The sequence below is a fragment of the Castor canadensis genome, chromosome 4 (genome assembly GCF_047511655.1).
Source record: "Castor canadensis chromosome 4, mCasCan1.hap1v2, whole genome shotgun sequence".
Lineage (NCBI taxonomy): Eukaryota > Metazoa > Chordata > Mammalia > Rodentia > Castoridae > Castor > Castor canadensis.
The window spans coordinates 157209818-157226436 of NC_133389.1; the positions used below are offsets into that span (position 1 = coordinate 157209818).

General features: G+C 39.3%; 1 protein-coding gene across 7 annotated transcripts in view; it reads right to left on the bottom strand.

The window, feature by feature from the left end:
• The window catches only part of Plekhm3 (pleckstrin homology domain containing M3), a 168746-nt gene that overhangs the window by 6258 nt on the left and 145869 nt on the right, over window positions 1–16619 (bottom strand). Inside the window, exon 8 of one of the 7 annotated variants that reach the window (XM_074071584.1) lies at window positions 19–11471. The exons of the other annotated variants lie outside the window; for them this stretch is intronic. Within the exon in view, the coding sequence (XP_073927685.1) occupies window positions 11366–11471 (106 nt within the window). The 3' untranslated portion in view covers window positions 19–11365. Of the gene's footprint in view, window positions 1–18; window positions 11472–16619 lie in introns of those variants that run through there. 7 annotated transcript variants of the gene reach the window in all.

Consider the following 16619-nt stretch of genomic DNA (forward strand, 5'->3'; position numbering starts at 1 on the left):
TAAATATGATGAGCCAGACTGAAGAACAAGACACCCCATGTGAGGTCCAGAGGTCTCAGGGGCAGCTTGGGGCACTGTCTGTTATTCTGGACATCCCTTCTCCTGGGAAGAGAAATGACTCAGAGATATGGACTGTTTCTCTTTCCAAAATGCTCAAGGTTAAATTTTATTTGAAAGACGTTTTTTCCCCTGATTGGAACTAGCCTGGTGAGATGCATATGGCTGACAAATGTAGGGGTCAGCAGTGACTCTGCAACTCTGTGATTATGGTGACAATGGCAGCACTAGAGGCTCTATGTGTGTTTCCTCTTCATGGAGAAAGCAGAGTGGTAGTAACTCTAGGGTGGAGTGATAGAAAATGAGGGTGAAAAGCCTTGCAAACTGGAAATACTGTGCATACCAGCAGTGAGCCCAGCATCACATCTGTAAGAACGCAGCATTCCACTTCAGTTAAACATGAGTTAAACGGTCCTCTGTTAACTCATTGCCTTTATTTGACAGTTCAAGAAGGTACAATGACACATTTTCATTCTTTGAATGATGTCCTGGGGTCTATTCCTCTTTGTGAACTTTTTAAAACCTAGGAAAACTCTCCCACCTTTAAGAGCCTACCTTTATAGCTGAAGTGTAAACAAGAAAGCATGAGAGAGTGAGGAAGAAACACTTTTTCCTAACAACAGGGACATATTGTAACTTATAGAGAGGAGACATTTCAGGTGGGTGACTAGCATGTTCTCTGGCCTGGTGGAAGCCTGCACAGGAGTCTGAATAGCTTGTTTTCACTGCGAAGGTTTTAGTAATGACTAATAAGTTCAACCACAGCTGTTCCACTAGGTGGCTTGCTGGGGGGATTGGGTTCTCATTCTACCACACATAAGTGACACATGGCTTTTACCTCTTCCTAGGAGCCTAGGAAATTGCCTGCATAATTTTGTTCAGACACCAAAATTCAAGAGGGTCCAGCACTGGACTATTGGCTTCAAAGAGTGCTGCAAACAAAGTCATCCCTAGTGCTTGGCTCAGGCTTTCTTGGCTTTTCCTGTAGTATCTCTAGCTTCAGTCCTATGCACAGGGTGTCGTGGGGGGGGGAGAGGTATTCTCTAGCTTGCTACTGACTTATCCCTGGTATCATTAAGGGTTCAGAAGGTTGTTTTGGGCAAAGGAGGATCTTCCTACCCATCCTCATGCCCTGGTGAGGAGGCTGTGATTTGGCAAGAGACATACCAGGAAGAGGGTCCAGCTGAAAGCCAGCAGACAGGGTCTTCACTGCCCCCAGCAGTCCCTGCTCCCAGTCAGCTCAAGGGCCATGGAAAATGTAGTGATATTTGGGACAGAGGAAAAGAAGCTGCAAATTGCTTCCCAGCTGGTTAGTTAACTGATATAGGCTGAACTCTATCTCCCTGGAGTTCATATGTGGAAGCTGAAACCACTAGTGTGACTATACTTGGAGATAGGATGTTTAGATGGTGCTAGGGTGAATGATGTCAAAAGTGTGTGGCTCTGATCTTATAAACCTAGTGTGCTTAGGAGAAGAGACAACAGAAAGTTTGCTCAGTCAGTTCCATGTCCCATGTATCATGGTTCTCAACTTCCAACCTCAGAATAAAGGCCACATGAAGACACAGAGAGAAAGTGGCCAGTGAAGAGAGGCTCACTGGAACCAATCCTGCCACTTGCTGTGAAACTTGTAGCTTCCAGAGCCGTTTAGCTACCTAGTTGGTGGTAGTTGGTATGGTGTCTAGCAGACTAAACAATGCCCTTGAGCAAGTTACCTCACCTTCTGAGTGTCTGTTTCTTCACCTGCTTAATGGAGATAACGTTAGTACCCACTGCATGGGGTGCTCCAAGTCTCAAATGAGGTCATGAGTAAAGTGTTTAGCAGTTTCTGGCCCAGGGTAAGCTATGCCCCTCAGGCTGCCTGCAACCTTCGCTGCAACCTGAATTCAGGCCACCATAGTAACCTGTGGACATCTCCATCAACCTCCTATTTCACAGATTAGAAAATGAGCTTCTAAAAGGGTCAGAGCTTGTCTCTCAGGGACAGAGACTTGGATAGGGTGGTGACTGGCACCCAGGGTTTTTAACAGCCCAGTCAAGGCTCCTACTGAATGCCATGCTGCTGGCCATCTGAACAAAATGCATCACTGCCATGCAAGAAAACAGGACTTCGAGTCAGAACGCCTGTGTCAAACTACAAATTGCCCTTTGTAGCCCAGTGACCTTGGGTAAGTGATTGCTTTCGTGGTGCTTTGGTTTCCTTGTTTATGACATGTTGCTCTCAATGACCTTCCTACTCACTGGGTTGCTGCGAGACTAAAATGAGCAAATACAGGTAGAAGTACGGAGCAAATGGTTAAGTGTGACACCACCCCTTCCAGGTGATTTCAGTACCTGCCTCTTCCACACTGGTGAATGCTGGATGTGGCAGAGTCACATCTATCCCCTCCTTTTCTCTGCCCCACCCTCCTGCCAGTGAGGACTAAGGTCAAATATGGGACTTCTGGTGCCTCTTGTCTGGGTCAGAACCCTTTTCCCCTAGGAAAGGGCTGTGGCGTTGTCCCCACTGGGTCATACCTCTGTACCCTCCCATCACTGAAATGACACTAATGGTAGTGTTATCAAATAAATTCTCTCCTTTCTGCCCCCTTGGCCTGCTGGGTTGGCCAGGGATTTATACAGACAGAGATGGTGCCCCGGAGCAGTGATTGATAAGGAGAAAACACACTGGGTTCCTTCAGTGCCACTCCCTTATGCCTGCTGATACCAGTACCCAGAGAGTGAAGAGAATGAGTCTTATCGGATATTCCTGGTGCAAAAAACACCCAGAGAGTGATGGAGGGACCCAGTACACCTGTTCTTTACAGCCAAAGGTCAGTAACTGAAAAAAAGTATAGATAAAAAAATTAATGATTTCAAAATAGAACCAAGTCCTATTTTCTAACAATTTATAACCCAGCAGGCATCTTTTAACTACCGGATGGATACGTTGATCAATGACTTTCCCAAATTCGGAGAATCCTGGTTAATTCCTGCCCCATTCCTGATTTTTTCTTTAAAGGAAAAGATGAGGAACAGGAAAAGGAAGGAAAAGAAAAACTGTTCTCTTACATAAAATCAATGGAGCTCTACAATAAAAACATAATGTACAGGAAAAACAAGACATTTACATTAAAAACATGCAACATTCAGGTGTGCTCTTCCTTGAGAACAGGACTTTATTACAAGGGATTTTTCACTTGAAAAAGATTCACTCTCGCCTAAGTGTTTGCTGAGTTTCCTGGCTATATTTAAACTATGCTTTAACACATGCAACCTCCTAGGAACACATCTTTCAAATAAGGCAAATCTACCAATGTGATCATCGCTGACTGAAAATTATAACAGGTAATGGAAGAGAAATATTCCTTTGGTGTTCCTGCATGATGCATCAAATGGAAGCCAGCAGTAGTAGACACAAATGTCCCTAGGGGACAAAATCATCCTTGTTGAGAACCACTGACCTAATCTGTCAGGAAAAGGCATCACAGAGAGAGTGCTCTAGGGTCAAACAGCATCCCTCCCATTGAATTTTCAGATACTCTCCTCCTGACTTATATCCTTACCTTTAATAGGTTCAGTGTAATATGCTTACTCATATAACTTTCAAAAATAGATACTAGAAACACACCATGTGATTAAAATAGCTGGAACGCAATAGCACTAACTATCCAGTGGTTTTAGAAATTAATTTAAGAAGTCAAAGATACAGGATGTAGGTCTGTGGGTAAGCACTTGTCTAGCATGTGTGCAACAAGGACCTGGATTTGATACTTAGCACTGCCCTCCAACTCCCCCACACCCCCTCAAAAGTCAAGGGTCAGACATGGTGTTTCATGCTTGTAATCCAAGCATTTGGGGAGACTGAGGTAAGAGGATTGAGAGTTTGAGTCCAGCCAGGGCTACACAGCAAGATTCCATCTCAAAAAAACCAAACAAAAACAATACCCACAATACAGTTCTGTCCATTGCTCAGTAACTACTTAACTTTCTACCAATTCTACCCCAAAGCCATCTGGTGGCTGGCTCTCGGTTGATTTATTTGCTCTTTGGCCCAGATTCTAGATGGTTTCTCTGTAGTGTATTCTGCATCTTTCATTCCCTAACCAGGTCATCCAGCAAATCAAAGGCAAATTTTTTTGCATTTGCTTCATAACATAGATTGCTTTTGTATAACTGTGAAGCAGTTAGGTTTTAGTGCAATGAAAGAGAGACCAGTAAAAGATTCATGAGGCTGCTACTGGAGAGGAGAGAACTCTACTGGTGTGAGGCCCTGGAGTCCTTCACCCAGGTTGTCCTGGTGTCATTGGGACCTTGGGTTAAGTTACTTCATCTTTAAGCCTTATTTTCTACAGAAGTAAATGATGTTGGGTTAGATGATATCTAAAGTCCCTTCCAACTTGCAAATTTGAGGTAAGGAGAAAAAGCTACTCTGGGTTGTACCCCTCTCTCCACTGTTTCTTGCTCCAAGATGTGTGGATGAATGAGTTCAGTGAATGCACCTCCAACTGATAAGCTGGGACTGAATGTGACCAGCCTTAAGGTAAATGCATTACTTTTCATTTTGTTTATTTATATTAATCTAGCTAAAAAATAGCTCATAAGAATTAGTATAGACAGTTTCAGAGCCTTAATGGAACAAACTAGGCACACATCAGCACTGGTTACCTCAATAAGTGGGACTAGGAAGGGTAGGCTGGAGTTTTGCTTCCCTGGAAGCTCTAGGGGGCAACACTACTAACTATCTGTGTGCCTGACAAACTGGTCTCCTTTCTTAGGACAGGAACAGGAGAGAATCTCTACCATTTTGGGGTGACACAATTCTCACTTGGCATTATGGAACAAGACTATATACATTTTATGAATAGTCTTTGATCTAAAAATTAGGATACCGGTCTACAGCGAGTGAGGGAGAAGTTCACAACCCAGAAATCTAAGAGTCCACTGCCAAGAAATAGAACAGACATGATACTTTTATTATGACTATTGAATCCAAGAAACGAACCTGCTACAAACTAGAAGAACTAAATGCGTGAAGGGGGAAAAGGTCTGCCTCTCAAATATTATGGCAAAGAAGCAAGAATTCCTGGCTGCAGACAGTTTCCTGTTCTGGAATGCTGGTGATGTGAGACCAATTAGAGAGAAGCTCAATGGCTTTGTATGCATCCATCCAGATTCTAGCTGCACACAGGGAGGTCATAGGAAATGGCTAAAGTCCCCTGCCCTGAGTTGAGGTCACTGAAATGCTTCTGCTCTGTGCATGGGGAGTTCTCCGCCTGCTGAGTTTTGGTTTTTGTTTTTGTTTTTTGGCTCATGCAGTGGCCTCAGATATTTCACTTGGATTGAATTCAGGCTTCAGTTCGGTTGGATCTCTGACAAGCAAAGGGACAGGCCTGCAGAGCTGGGCAGAGCTTTGGCTGATTTCCGCTCCGCAGCGCCCACAAGGAATAGGGTGGAGTGCAGAAATAAGTGCAGGGTATCAGACATGCGAATGTGGTTTTGTGTATGGCTACTATGTAAGGCGCCCCAACAGGCCACTAGCTATTACTGGCTTTTCCAAGAAACCAGGATGGTTACTTAAATCTCTTAGCTAAGGGAGATAGTTATTGAGGCCTGGTTATTTTCATGTTTTGGGTTGGTGCTTGCTTCTGTCTGTTATTGGGCAAGTAAACAAACAATTTGTAATTTTCTTTCTTTCTTTCTTTCTTTTGGGCAGTATTGGGGCTTGAACTCAGGGTCTTCACCTTGAGTCACTTCACCAGCCCTATTTTTGTGAAGAATTTTTCGAAATAGGGTCTCATGGAACTATTTGCCTGGGTTGGCTTTGAACTGTGATCCTTCTGATCTCTGCCTCCTGAGTAGCTAGGATTACAGGCATGAGCTACCAGTACCCAGCTGTAATTTTCTTAAATAGGAAATCAGCCAGTGTCATGTATGGCATAAGCCTGCATGTATACATATGTGCAATATATATACTTAAATACATCAGTATGTATGCATGTTGTTCAAAAGAAATATACAGAACCTGTCATTGAACATTCTTAAGGTAAAATGAATTAAGTATGATTTTAACACATGATAACATCTAGTAGGTCCACTCTTTTGGGGGCAGTAGGAGGATTAAATAATGAAAGACTAACACAATTTCAGTAAGAATCCGATTGTGATTGGGTGCTGACAACTGGGGAGAGTCCAAGTTTCACAGCAGCTGTCTGGAGCACCATCTCTAGCGAAGGTTTGCTCCACATTGACCAGAAATCTGGATTTTCCAATTGTCCCTTTATTTTGCTTGGCAGTGCAAGGACTCCAGGAGAAGCAGGTAGGACAGGGAGGAAGGGAACAAGAGTCTGGAAATCATGGAGTAAGGAGGAGGCTTGCAGAGGGTAAAATGGACTACAGCTGGCCATATCACATCTGGGATTGTTCACTGGGATTCCCAATTCTCCACGCACTTCCTTTTGGCTGAAGGGAAGATGATCCACCTCCTTTGGCTAAAGGTCAGGCAAATTTAGATACCTGTGTATGAGTTTGCAAAGCTATTCCAATAGTTTTGAATGGCAAATGCTAAGATCAAAATTAGAAATTTAAATTAGGCAACACCTGTCTGGCCTTTGTCTTCATTTTTACATAAAATACCCTTTTTAATCTTTATAACAACAGTTCTCTGAATGGTATTATTTATTTCCCCATTTTTATTAAGTCTATCCAATAGTTTAAGTAGATACAACACAAAACAATAACTGGCAGCTTTTCTGGACCAAGAGCTAGTAAGTGGGTGAATAACCTTGTACTGACTCCAGTCTTGTGATTTGAAATCAGGCCCTTCTTCTCTTGTTACTAGCCACATGGTTCTTTAAGTTATTTAATACACATCTCAGTATCTGCTAAACCACAGATCTTCGAAGGGCAATTGGTATGTCCTTCAGTGATTTTTTTTTATATGCTCTTTTAGCCTGAGTTAATTAACTAGAAGTTTCCCTGATTGCAGCCCACAAAACATTTGGCTTTCACAGGTCTTGGACTTTGAGTTTGTAAACCAAGCTTGGCTAATACCTTTGACAAAAGCTTTACTTAAAATCTGGATTCAAAATAGAATGCAAACAAGGGCTAATTAATTCACTTGTTAATTTTGCTACCCTACTGAGGACATTAACTCCCTGTCATCTTCTGTGTAAATGCTTAATAAGTGCTTCCTGCTGATCTAAGGATGGTGACAGAACTTTTCAGTCATATTCCAGTATGTGTTTAAAATCATAATAGATTTGACCTGAATGACCGTTTTTTTGGAGGATAGAGAAAAACTGGTATTTCTGACTGCTAAGCCTTTATTTTAAGGTTTACCTGGCAGTTACTATCCTTCTCAAGAAACAAATGCCCACCAGATTACTTCAGGAAAATAAAGGAACTGAAAGAAGATGTAAACATTTTCCACCATTGCTGGAAAAGCTGGAACATAATATAATTGTAACCACTGAGGACTATAAATAAGAGCAAATGATTTTCTGTAAAAATTCCTAAAATGGCTCAGGTTGCCTAAGAGCCCAAGGGATGTTTATAATGCCTTGCTGCACCTAAGACAAAGGCAGATGAATATGAGAATATTAATAATCCTAGTTTATGTATATATACATTTCTGTTGATTTACCAGTCTACTTTTTCATGTAAAACTGAAAAATTATCAAAGATTTCAAATGAGACTCACTTATTTAACACACTTGAGTTCCTCAAAGTACTAAGACACTTAATTGAGCCCAAATAAATGAACTTTTTTGGGCTAGGGGCATGTCTCAAGTAGTAGAGCATCTGCCTAGCAAGCTCAAGGCCCTGAGTTCAAACTCCAGTACTGAACAAACAAAGAAATACAAACAAAAAAATGAACTTTTCAAGCATGGGTATGTTAGAAAATGCAAAAATTGTCCAGAAAACATGTCTATCTAATTTTCTGAGCAGCATGATTAGTTGGTTAGGAATATATTATTGGTTACTGATATAAACTTGTCATTAGTTTAGATTACTCCCTGCTTGTCTTCTATCACTAAGACAATTCTCTGAACATAATTTCCTGATAATTTGTTCTAGGCTAGGAAAGAACACAGTTGCTCAATGGGGAAGTCTTTAGCTCAGGCTATAACTGTGGCCTGTGCTAACTAACAACTAAAATTTTTTTATTTGTTTCTGTGTGGTGTCCTGAGCAAGATCTGTAGACCCCTGTGCATGAAAACTTGAGGTGAGAAATATTCCAGTGGCAATAGTTTGGGAGAGGAAGTTTAAATATTGCTTCTAGATACTTTCTAAGCATGGAGCCCTAATTAGAGCTCTCAAACAGTCTCCCTTCAATATGCTCTTCAGGAAGCTGGGGGAAGGGAAGAGTCACTTTTCTTGCTGGAAGCTTTGACATTCACATCCTCTCTATCCCTAAACCCTGGAGTTGGTGTTTCTTTTGGGCACTGTATGAAAACCATGCTGACACAGCTGACACAGACACCTCGGGTTTGCTACCACCCAGCCCATGTTCCCGTTCCCTTGCTTCTGGTCTTCCCTGCTGTAAAGGAAGGGAATTTTGAAGATTTCCTTTCCAATCACTCAAGTAAGCTGCTTTTCCACCAAGTCTTTTAAATTTCCTTTTTCTCTACCATCAAGGATTCCTGTTCTAGAAACAAAGTATAATGAATTCTTTTCTTAAAGAGCAGCTTTGCAGTGCTTCATTCTCTCAACTCCGAAGGCCATACTAGGTCTTCCGGCTTAAGTTTAATCTGTTCATGTTAGTGGCTTCCAATATTTCCAAGGCAGGCTTTGGAGCAACCTCAGGTTCATTATTTGCAAATGTGTCTATTATGTTATTGGTGGTATAAACTCCCACATTTCTAGTTTTCACACGAATCACTTCTTTTCCTATTTTCCATCAAAAGGCTGTAAAATTCTTCTAATTAATTGCAGGAACAACCACCACCATATCAGAAGTAAGACTAGTTAAGGATAGTTTGTGGGTCCCTAAATTTTAGGTCTTGTGCTTTGTAAAATGTAGTACCCTGCACTGATACTCAGCTACCTGCACCTGCCAGAGCCACAGATGTGGTGTTGGATGGGGCTTCTGGTATCTGTGGGGGTGGGAGTCACAGATAGAGGACTGCTAAGCTCTCCCTGGCTCTCTACAGTTCTATCTCTGGTATGATTCAGTCAAACAGAAACTTTGCACAGAGTATGAGCATGGATAGATTTCACCTTTATCTCTATTTTAAGAACTCTGAAAACATCAGGAATTGAACAGAAAATTATTAATTAATGGTAGTTGTAGATCGTGTGCCAATGTTTCCTGATGCACCATGGTTGGGTACTTTAATATTCAAAATACTGAACATGCTTAATAAAGATATGACAATATGTATTAGAAGTTGACATTAAAGCAAAAAAGAAAATTTAGAAGTCACATTTATAACATATCACCATCTGTACTCACCAATTACTTGTATGGAAAAAAAATCTTAAAATATCAGCAATATATACTGACAAAAACCAAGATACTGTTGTATAGTCTGTAATTTTAAAGCATAAAACAGTTCATTTCAGAACATACTACTCAGTCTGAAAAGTCAACATTTTTTGTATGGAAAGGTAAATACTCCTTCTCTTCCCTATTGTGTATTCAGGTTACTTATTTACAGTCCCATGTAAATAAGAAGAAAGTATATGCTAAAAAGTGACCTAAAAGATGCTTGGGAAATTAAATTATCTGAGTAGCTTAGCAAAGCTGAAACTTTTAATATTATTTCTCCCCTGACATTAAAAGCTTTATTGGTATAGTAAAGTACATCTGTCCCTAACATATGATAGAATGTTAGCCATCACTCAATAAAGTCACATGTCTTGGTGATGAATTTCCCTAAAAGCAGTTTAAAGGCCGTTTAAAATATATGTCAATAGGCACAGATTTGAAAAATTAATATAAAGCAAATTTTCATTCATTCATGAATTACTTATTGAGCAGTTACTATACACAGATCTACACAGAAGAATGAGCAAAATATAAAAAGCCCATTTCTTCATGGAATTTGCATTCTTTGAAAATGGAATGAATCACAATTTGAATTTATATCTCAATCCTTTTGGGTAACGAGTATCAAAATCAGTTAACTTCACTGAAAACATGACAAACTATCTGACAAATAGGAAATGTTAAACTATGGAGTTAAAACAAAGCTCTTACACCTTTTGTCACTAAGAGCTTAAAATAGTGCCATATGCCTGATACGCCTGGTGGGTAGGTCCAGAGGTGAGATGGCTTGTCAAAGGTCACATAATAAGCTGTGTCAGAGTTAAGACTGACATCTATACCTCTTCATCCAGTGATGTTTCCGTGAACTAGCCAGTCTCTACTTATTAAATGGACCACAGTAGTTTTAGAACCAATTAAATTTTTTCTTCTTAAAGGTACTCATTAGTAAAAGTTTATAGGTTAAATGTGATTATTTTCTGGATCAGATATAATGTGATAAAAAAGGAAGATATAAAATTATATGTTTAGTATGATTCCAGTTGCATATATTCATGCTGTATGTAGAAAAAGAATAAATTAGCTAGGCATTGTGGTATACACCTGCAATCCCAGCACTGGGGATTACTAGGGCACGGGATCTTGATTTGAGGCCACTCTGGGCTACAAAATAACGCTCTGTTTAAAAAGAATAAATTATGGAGAATTTCTTTCTTTAAGCTTTCATGTACTTTTAAAGTTTTAGCAAACACCAACTAATTTTACAGTTAGAAAGTTAAAATATGAGTTAAACAAGGATGAACATTTCCCTCTCTAAACAAAAAATGAGGTTCTCTGGAGTACTTAAAGATAATACAATATTTTAGAAAGAACTATGTCCAAGAGATGACAACTATCTATTCAAATGACCAAATGGCTTCAAAACATAATGGTGGCCTTACCAGCTAGGATTATGTTTATAAATGTACCGTATTTACCAAGTGGCTTAGGTCAGGTCAGCTCTGAGGATGTCACAAAAGTCTCGTCTGTGTTAGCAAACATTCTGAAACATTTTGACATGTGAATACAGGAGCCACCAGGCCAAGGTGAAATGTTATTTACCAAGTTACTCTTTGACTAAAGTTTAAAACTCCCAAAACTTGCATTGTACTGAAGAGGTTTTATCCATGAAAACCTTCACTAACACGAGTAATACATAATAGTAGGTCATATGACCTAAAAAAAGTAGAATCCCATCTTGGTAATATCATTGCCCTACTTCTGACACTCAAAACATACATGAGTTTTCTGGACTTTGGTTTTACCCCTTCCAAAATGTTTGGTGGTTGCCAGACTCTTCTATCTCTGTAAATCACAGGCAGGAGTCTCATCTCTACCATCAGTTAGAGGACAATCCAGAAAGTTCCTCAAAATGCTCCTCTTTCTCGTTTTCCAGAAAAGATACCTGTGAAGAGGAGTCCAGATTTCCTTTAGCTGTTTCTAAGAGGCATGTGTCATTACAATACTCACTGAGTGGCTGCTTCTGCAGACAAGCCACAGAAAGGAAATATCATTAAAAGAGAGTATATACATGGGAGAAGTTCTTCCCTTCCCTCCCTTAAGACAGACCTAGTCAAGGTTGCTGTCCTCTATTATTGAACAGGATATAACAGGACAGCCAAGCACAGCCCACAAACCTGCTAATTAGGTGCACTGACAGTGTTTGTTTTGGAACCATTTACCAACAAAGGAATGTGTCAGGCTGATTAGTGAGAAAAGGGTATGTAATGTATGTGTATTTGAGTCCAGATGAGGGCATAATCCAGGTATTTAGTCTGTTTGTGCAAGGACACACAAAAATGAAGTCTGAACAAATAGGAAGCCACAATGAAAGACTGGCTTCTGGGTAGTGTTTCTTTTTCATTTTCTCAAGTTTTATTTCACCAGTGCCTTTACCCTTCAACCCCCCAAAATCTATCCAAACACTTAGCAAAAACTCTATTTCAAAAGTGACAAATTACAATGGCTCCCAGAAAAATGCAAGAGCCTTTGCAAGGTTGTTAGCAAATCTGGGATTTGATTTTTTTTCCTTTTTTTTTTTTTGGTTGTTGTTGGTACTGGGGTTTGAACTCAGAGCCTTTTGCTTACTAGGCAGGCACTCTACCACTTGAGCCACTTGGCCAGCCCTGGTAGGTTTTTTAAGGCACGTAAGTGACAACTTTAGGCAATTCCTTTTCCACAGTCAGCCTTCATAGAGCCTTCTCCAGACACCATGCTCATGTGGACAAATCAAGGGAAAACAGGGTAATGGAAAACTCAGCTCTTAATGGACTATTCAAGTTGTGTTGAGAAAAATTATATATCTCAGCACCTTCTATGGAAAGAAGTAACTCAACACTTTACATTATAAAGCAGGTTCTTTCTTTCTAAACAAACCTTAACAGGATTTGATAACAATTAGATATTTGAAGCTTCATGTCCATATGAAGCTTAAAGAAAGGAAGAAGGAAAGAACAATGTTCATGCCCCAACAAAGTTTAGGTCCTCCAGGGCTAGGTGGTGTGGATTGCAATGAAATGCAAAATGATAAAGACCAAATCAAAAGGTCAAGTATGTTATGAGGAGTCTCCATGTTCTTCAGTATAAACTGGACATTTCTGGAGTTTGGCCAGATGAATGAAAGCAATGGGGTTTGGATTAAATTCTTTGGGAGGTCTTCTTTTCCTCTAAACTAATCCATAAAAATGGATTTCAAATGTGAAAAAGAGGATAAGCCTTGTTAGAAATTCACTGCTACAGACTCTTCTATGAGGTCAATGTTCATTCTTAAGACTGATGTGGGAAAGTTCTTTGAATATGTAAAGACTGGATTTAGTGGCAGACTGTTAACTGGTAAGAGTCTGAATTAATAAATTCATGGTCCTGCATACCATCTTTACGTTTTGGAGGAGAGGGAATGATCAACTACTTTTACAAAAACTGATAATGCTCAATCCGCACTTTTGAAGCCTGGTGCAATGAATCCTTTTAGAAGAGTAGCCACTGAGTCACCTGAGACCCCTGTAACACATGGGAAGAACAGAACCACCACCTCTGATGCCTTCCCAAGACCAGGTGAATGTTGTTGACTAGAGTAGGGTGATGTTCCTGCCAGAGAAATTCCTTAAATGGCAGATCACTTGTTTCAACTTCATTTGTAAAGCTGTGGTATTACTTCACACTTTTGCTATGCTCCTCTATCTGTGGAAGTATTTTAAACTCCCTTAACTAATTAGTTAATTTAAGAAGCTTTATCAGTGTTCTTATGAATGTTCATATATTTGGGTGAGCTAACCAAACAATAAGTATTTATGGAATGCATACTATATGAGGACACCGAACTCAGGTTAAGCATACTCTTCTTATATAATATCCACATCTGAATACAGCCAAAAGAGTGTAGGTAGGAGTCACAAATTCTTGAGGTACAATGTTTTCCATATTAGAATACCTGTGGGGATAACTTATATACCACATGAAAAAATCAACAAAGCCAAGTGGATCATGACAGAAAGGACAGAACTGATTTATAAAAGGCTGGCTTATTTCAAAAGTCCAATGTTAAGATGTGTGTTTTTCCCCTGTATAACAAATATATCCTAATAAAAATTTTTATAATAAAAAAGTTGTAATTTTTTTTTATTCTTTTTGAAACAAGGTTTCTATGGAGCCCAGGCTGGCTTTGAACTCTCGATCTTTCTGCTTCAGTCTCCCCAGTGCTAGGATTAAAGGTGTTCATCACCACACCAGGATTGAGTGATTTTTAAAATGAAGTCTGTATACTTGAAATCTTGAAGCATTTTAAGATCCAAGAATGGCATTTTCATAGAAATGTTGCAAGCAGATGGCCCCCTTAGCAGCATTAGAAAGGTATTCTTTAAAACAAGAAAAGATCAGTGATGTGTAGAGATGTCATAAAGAAAGCTGCATAAGAGACAATTTAAGAATTAAAATATCTAAATCCTGGGTCACTTTGTGGACTTCTTTGACTTCTTTGCTTGTATATTCAGTGTTTTCTCTAAGTCTTAGAGCACCTCAGCCTAATCTTCTGATTTGTAATTCTCAAAAATTAGAAGAACCCTTCTGTCTTATTCTCCCAGACGAGCAGGTGTTGTCATTTCTATTTCTTTAAGATGTGGGATTTTGTCATTGTTTTAACAGAATGTTGATTTTTCCTAAAGCTGTGCTTTCCTTGTAGGCCTTTAGGGGGTAAATGCTGGATTAGGTTTAAGTAAAGCAGTCTTGCAATTCAGGATCTTCCTATTGTATTTAAAATCTTATAATTTGGATGTTAGGGCTTTCTTATTCAGGTTAAAGAAACTGCAGTTATTTAATCTGTGAGAATAAAGGCTATTTTATAGTAAAACTGTCTGTACTATCTTCTGAATGGAGGGAATTTGTTTTTTTTTTTTTTTCATTTTTCTTTTATTATTCATATGTGCATACAAGGCTTGGTTCATTTCTCCCCCCTGCCCCCACCCCCTCCCTTACCACCCACTCCGCCCCCTCCCGCTCCCCCCACTCAATACCCAGCAGAAACTATTTTGCCCTTATCTCTAATTTTGTTGTAGAGAGAGTATAAGCAATAATAGGAAGGAACAAGGGGTTTTGCTGGTTGAGATAAGGATAGCTATACAGGGCATTGACTCACATTGATTTCCTGTGCGTGTGTGTTACCTTCTAGGTTAATTCTTTTTGATCTAATCTTTTCTCTAGTACCTGTTCCCCTTTTCCTATTGGCCTCAGTTGCTTTAAGGTATCTGCTTTAGTTTCTCTGCGTTAAGGGCAACAAATGCTAGCTAGTTTTTTAGGTGTCTTACCTATCCTCACCCCTTCCTTGTGTGCTCTCGCTTTTATCATGTGCTCATAGTCCAATCCCATTGTTGTGTTTGCCCTTGATCTAATGTCCACATATGAGGGAGAACATACGATTTTTGGTTTTTTGAGCCAGGCTAACCTCACTCAGAATGATGTTCTCCAATTTGAATGGAGGGAATTTGGTATGGTGTACCATGCTGGGGTTAAAGTTAGGGATCCTCTGCTTTCTTACCAACTTCACTGCCTAGGGATGACTCAATGAGGTGGAAGCTCTGTTACTGTTCCTGTTACAATAGTCCTTTCTTCATTTAATAAGAGAAAGGCATATATTTTCCCAACTCAATCTAACTGTGGCTCACTGTTCAAGTATAAAAACTCCCAAAAGAGCAAATTAAGGGACAGTCCTTCAAAATTTAAAAATTTTTCAAATAGGGGAGGCTTCTTTAATGACAGAGGCAAATAATTTTTTTTCAAACTCTAGAGGGAAGATTGCCAAAGAGTTTGAAGACTTTAAGTACAGAAGAAGCAGCAATGTATATTAAAAAAAAAAAAAAAGCATGGATTTTGGGGTCAGATGTATTTGGGTTCAAGTTTCTTGCCTTATTTCATAGAGAAAGTTAACTGCCTTCTCTGAACCTTGGTTTCCTTATGATTAGAATGAGGCAACACTCCTTAGACGACTGGCAGAAGAATGAAATTATGAGATATATAAATTGCTGACACTGGTACAAGTAAGTATTAGTGCCACTCTCCTGTAATCTTAGCACAATCTCTATGTGTGACAGAGAAGGGGCCCTAAAAACTGAGAGTAGAATATTTTCAAATTATATATTCAAGAAGCTTCCTCCTGCATAATAATTAATTTAACAAGGAAGGGAAGTCTGAGTTGTCCGATGTTTGATATGTGGTCATAATCCAACAAACATGTTAAAACAGTATATGCCAGTAAGGAGGAAGGAAGTACCCAGGTCAGTGCTTTACAGTTCAATATGGAGCTCCCTAGAAACCATGGAACTTGTTCTTTCTCACCTACATGCACATCACTTATAGAGATGATGGAGCCTTCGTGGAGCTCTAGGTCCACTCTGTCCCTTACTAGACTATAAAACACTTGTGAGCAAGGAGCATGTGTATTCACCATGAGCTTCCAGCACCTGGATCAATGCATATACATACATACATACATACATATATAGTATGTTCAATAAATCATTTATTGAAAGAATGAATAATTCTAGTTTTTGTAAAATATTTTTTATTAAACTATAATTAGGGCCTGGGGATGTAGTTCAGTGGTTAAGTGTTTGCCTAGCATGCACAAGGCCCTGCGTTTGATCCCCAGTACCACACACACACAAAATCCCCCCCCAAAAAACTATAATTAAACTATTCAGATGATATTTGGATTTAAAAGAATAAAGTATGAGGCTACAGAGGTATTGAATTAAGTAGGATGATCAATGTAACAACTTCACTAAAAACCCTGTATCTAAGATTTTTACAAACAAATTTTAAAACATGCTTTATCATGGAAAAGGCTGAATATACTAAAATATAGAATAGTACTAAATCCCTGTGTACCTATTATCTGGCTTCAACAAGTATCAGTTTATGGCAATCTCTTTCATCTACATTCATCCCCCACCTCATCATCAGATTATTCTGAGGCAAATCTCATTCAGTATATTACTTCATTAATAAAAATTTTCATTATACTCAGATTTTAAGATTCATCCCACTATTCAAATTTATTTTT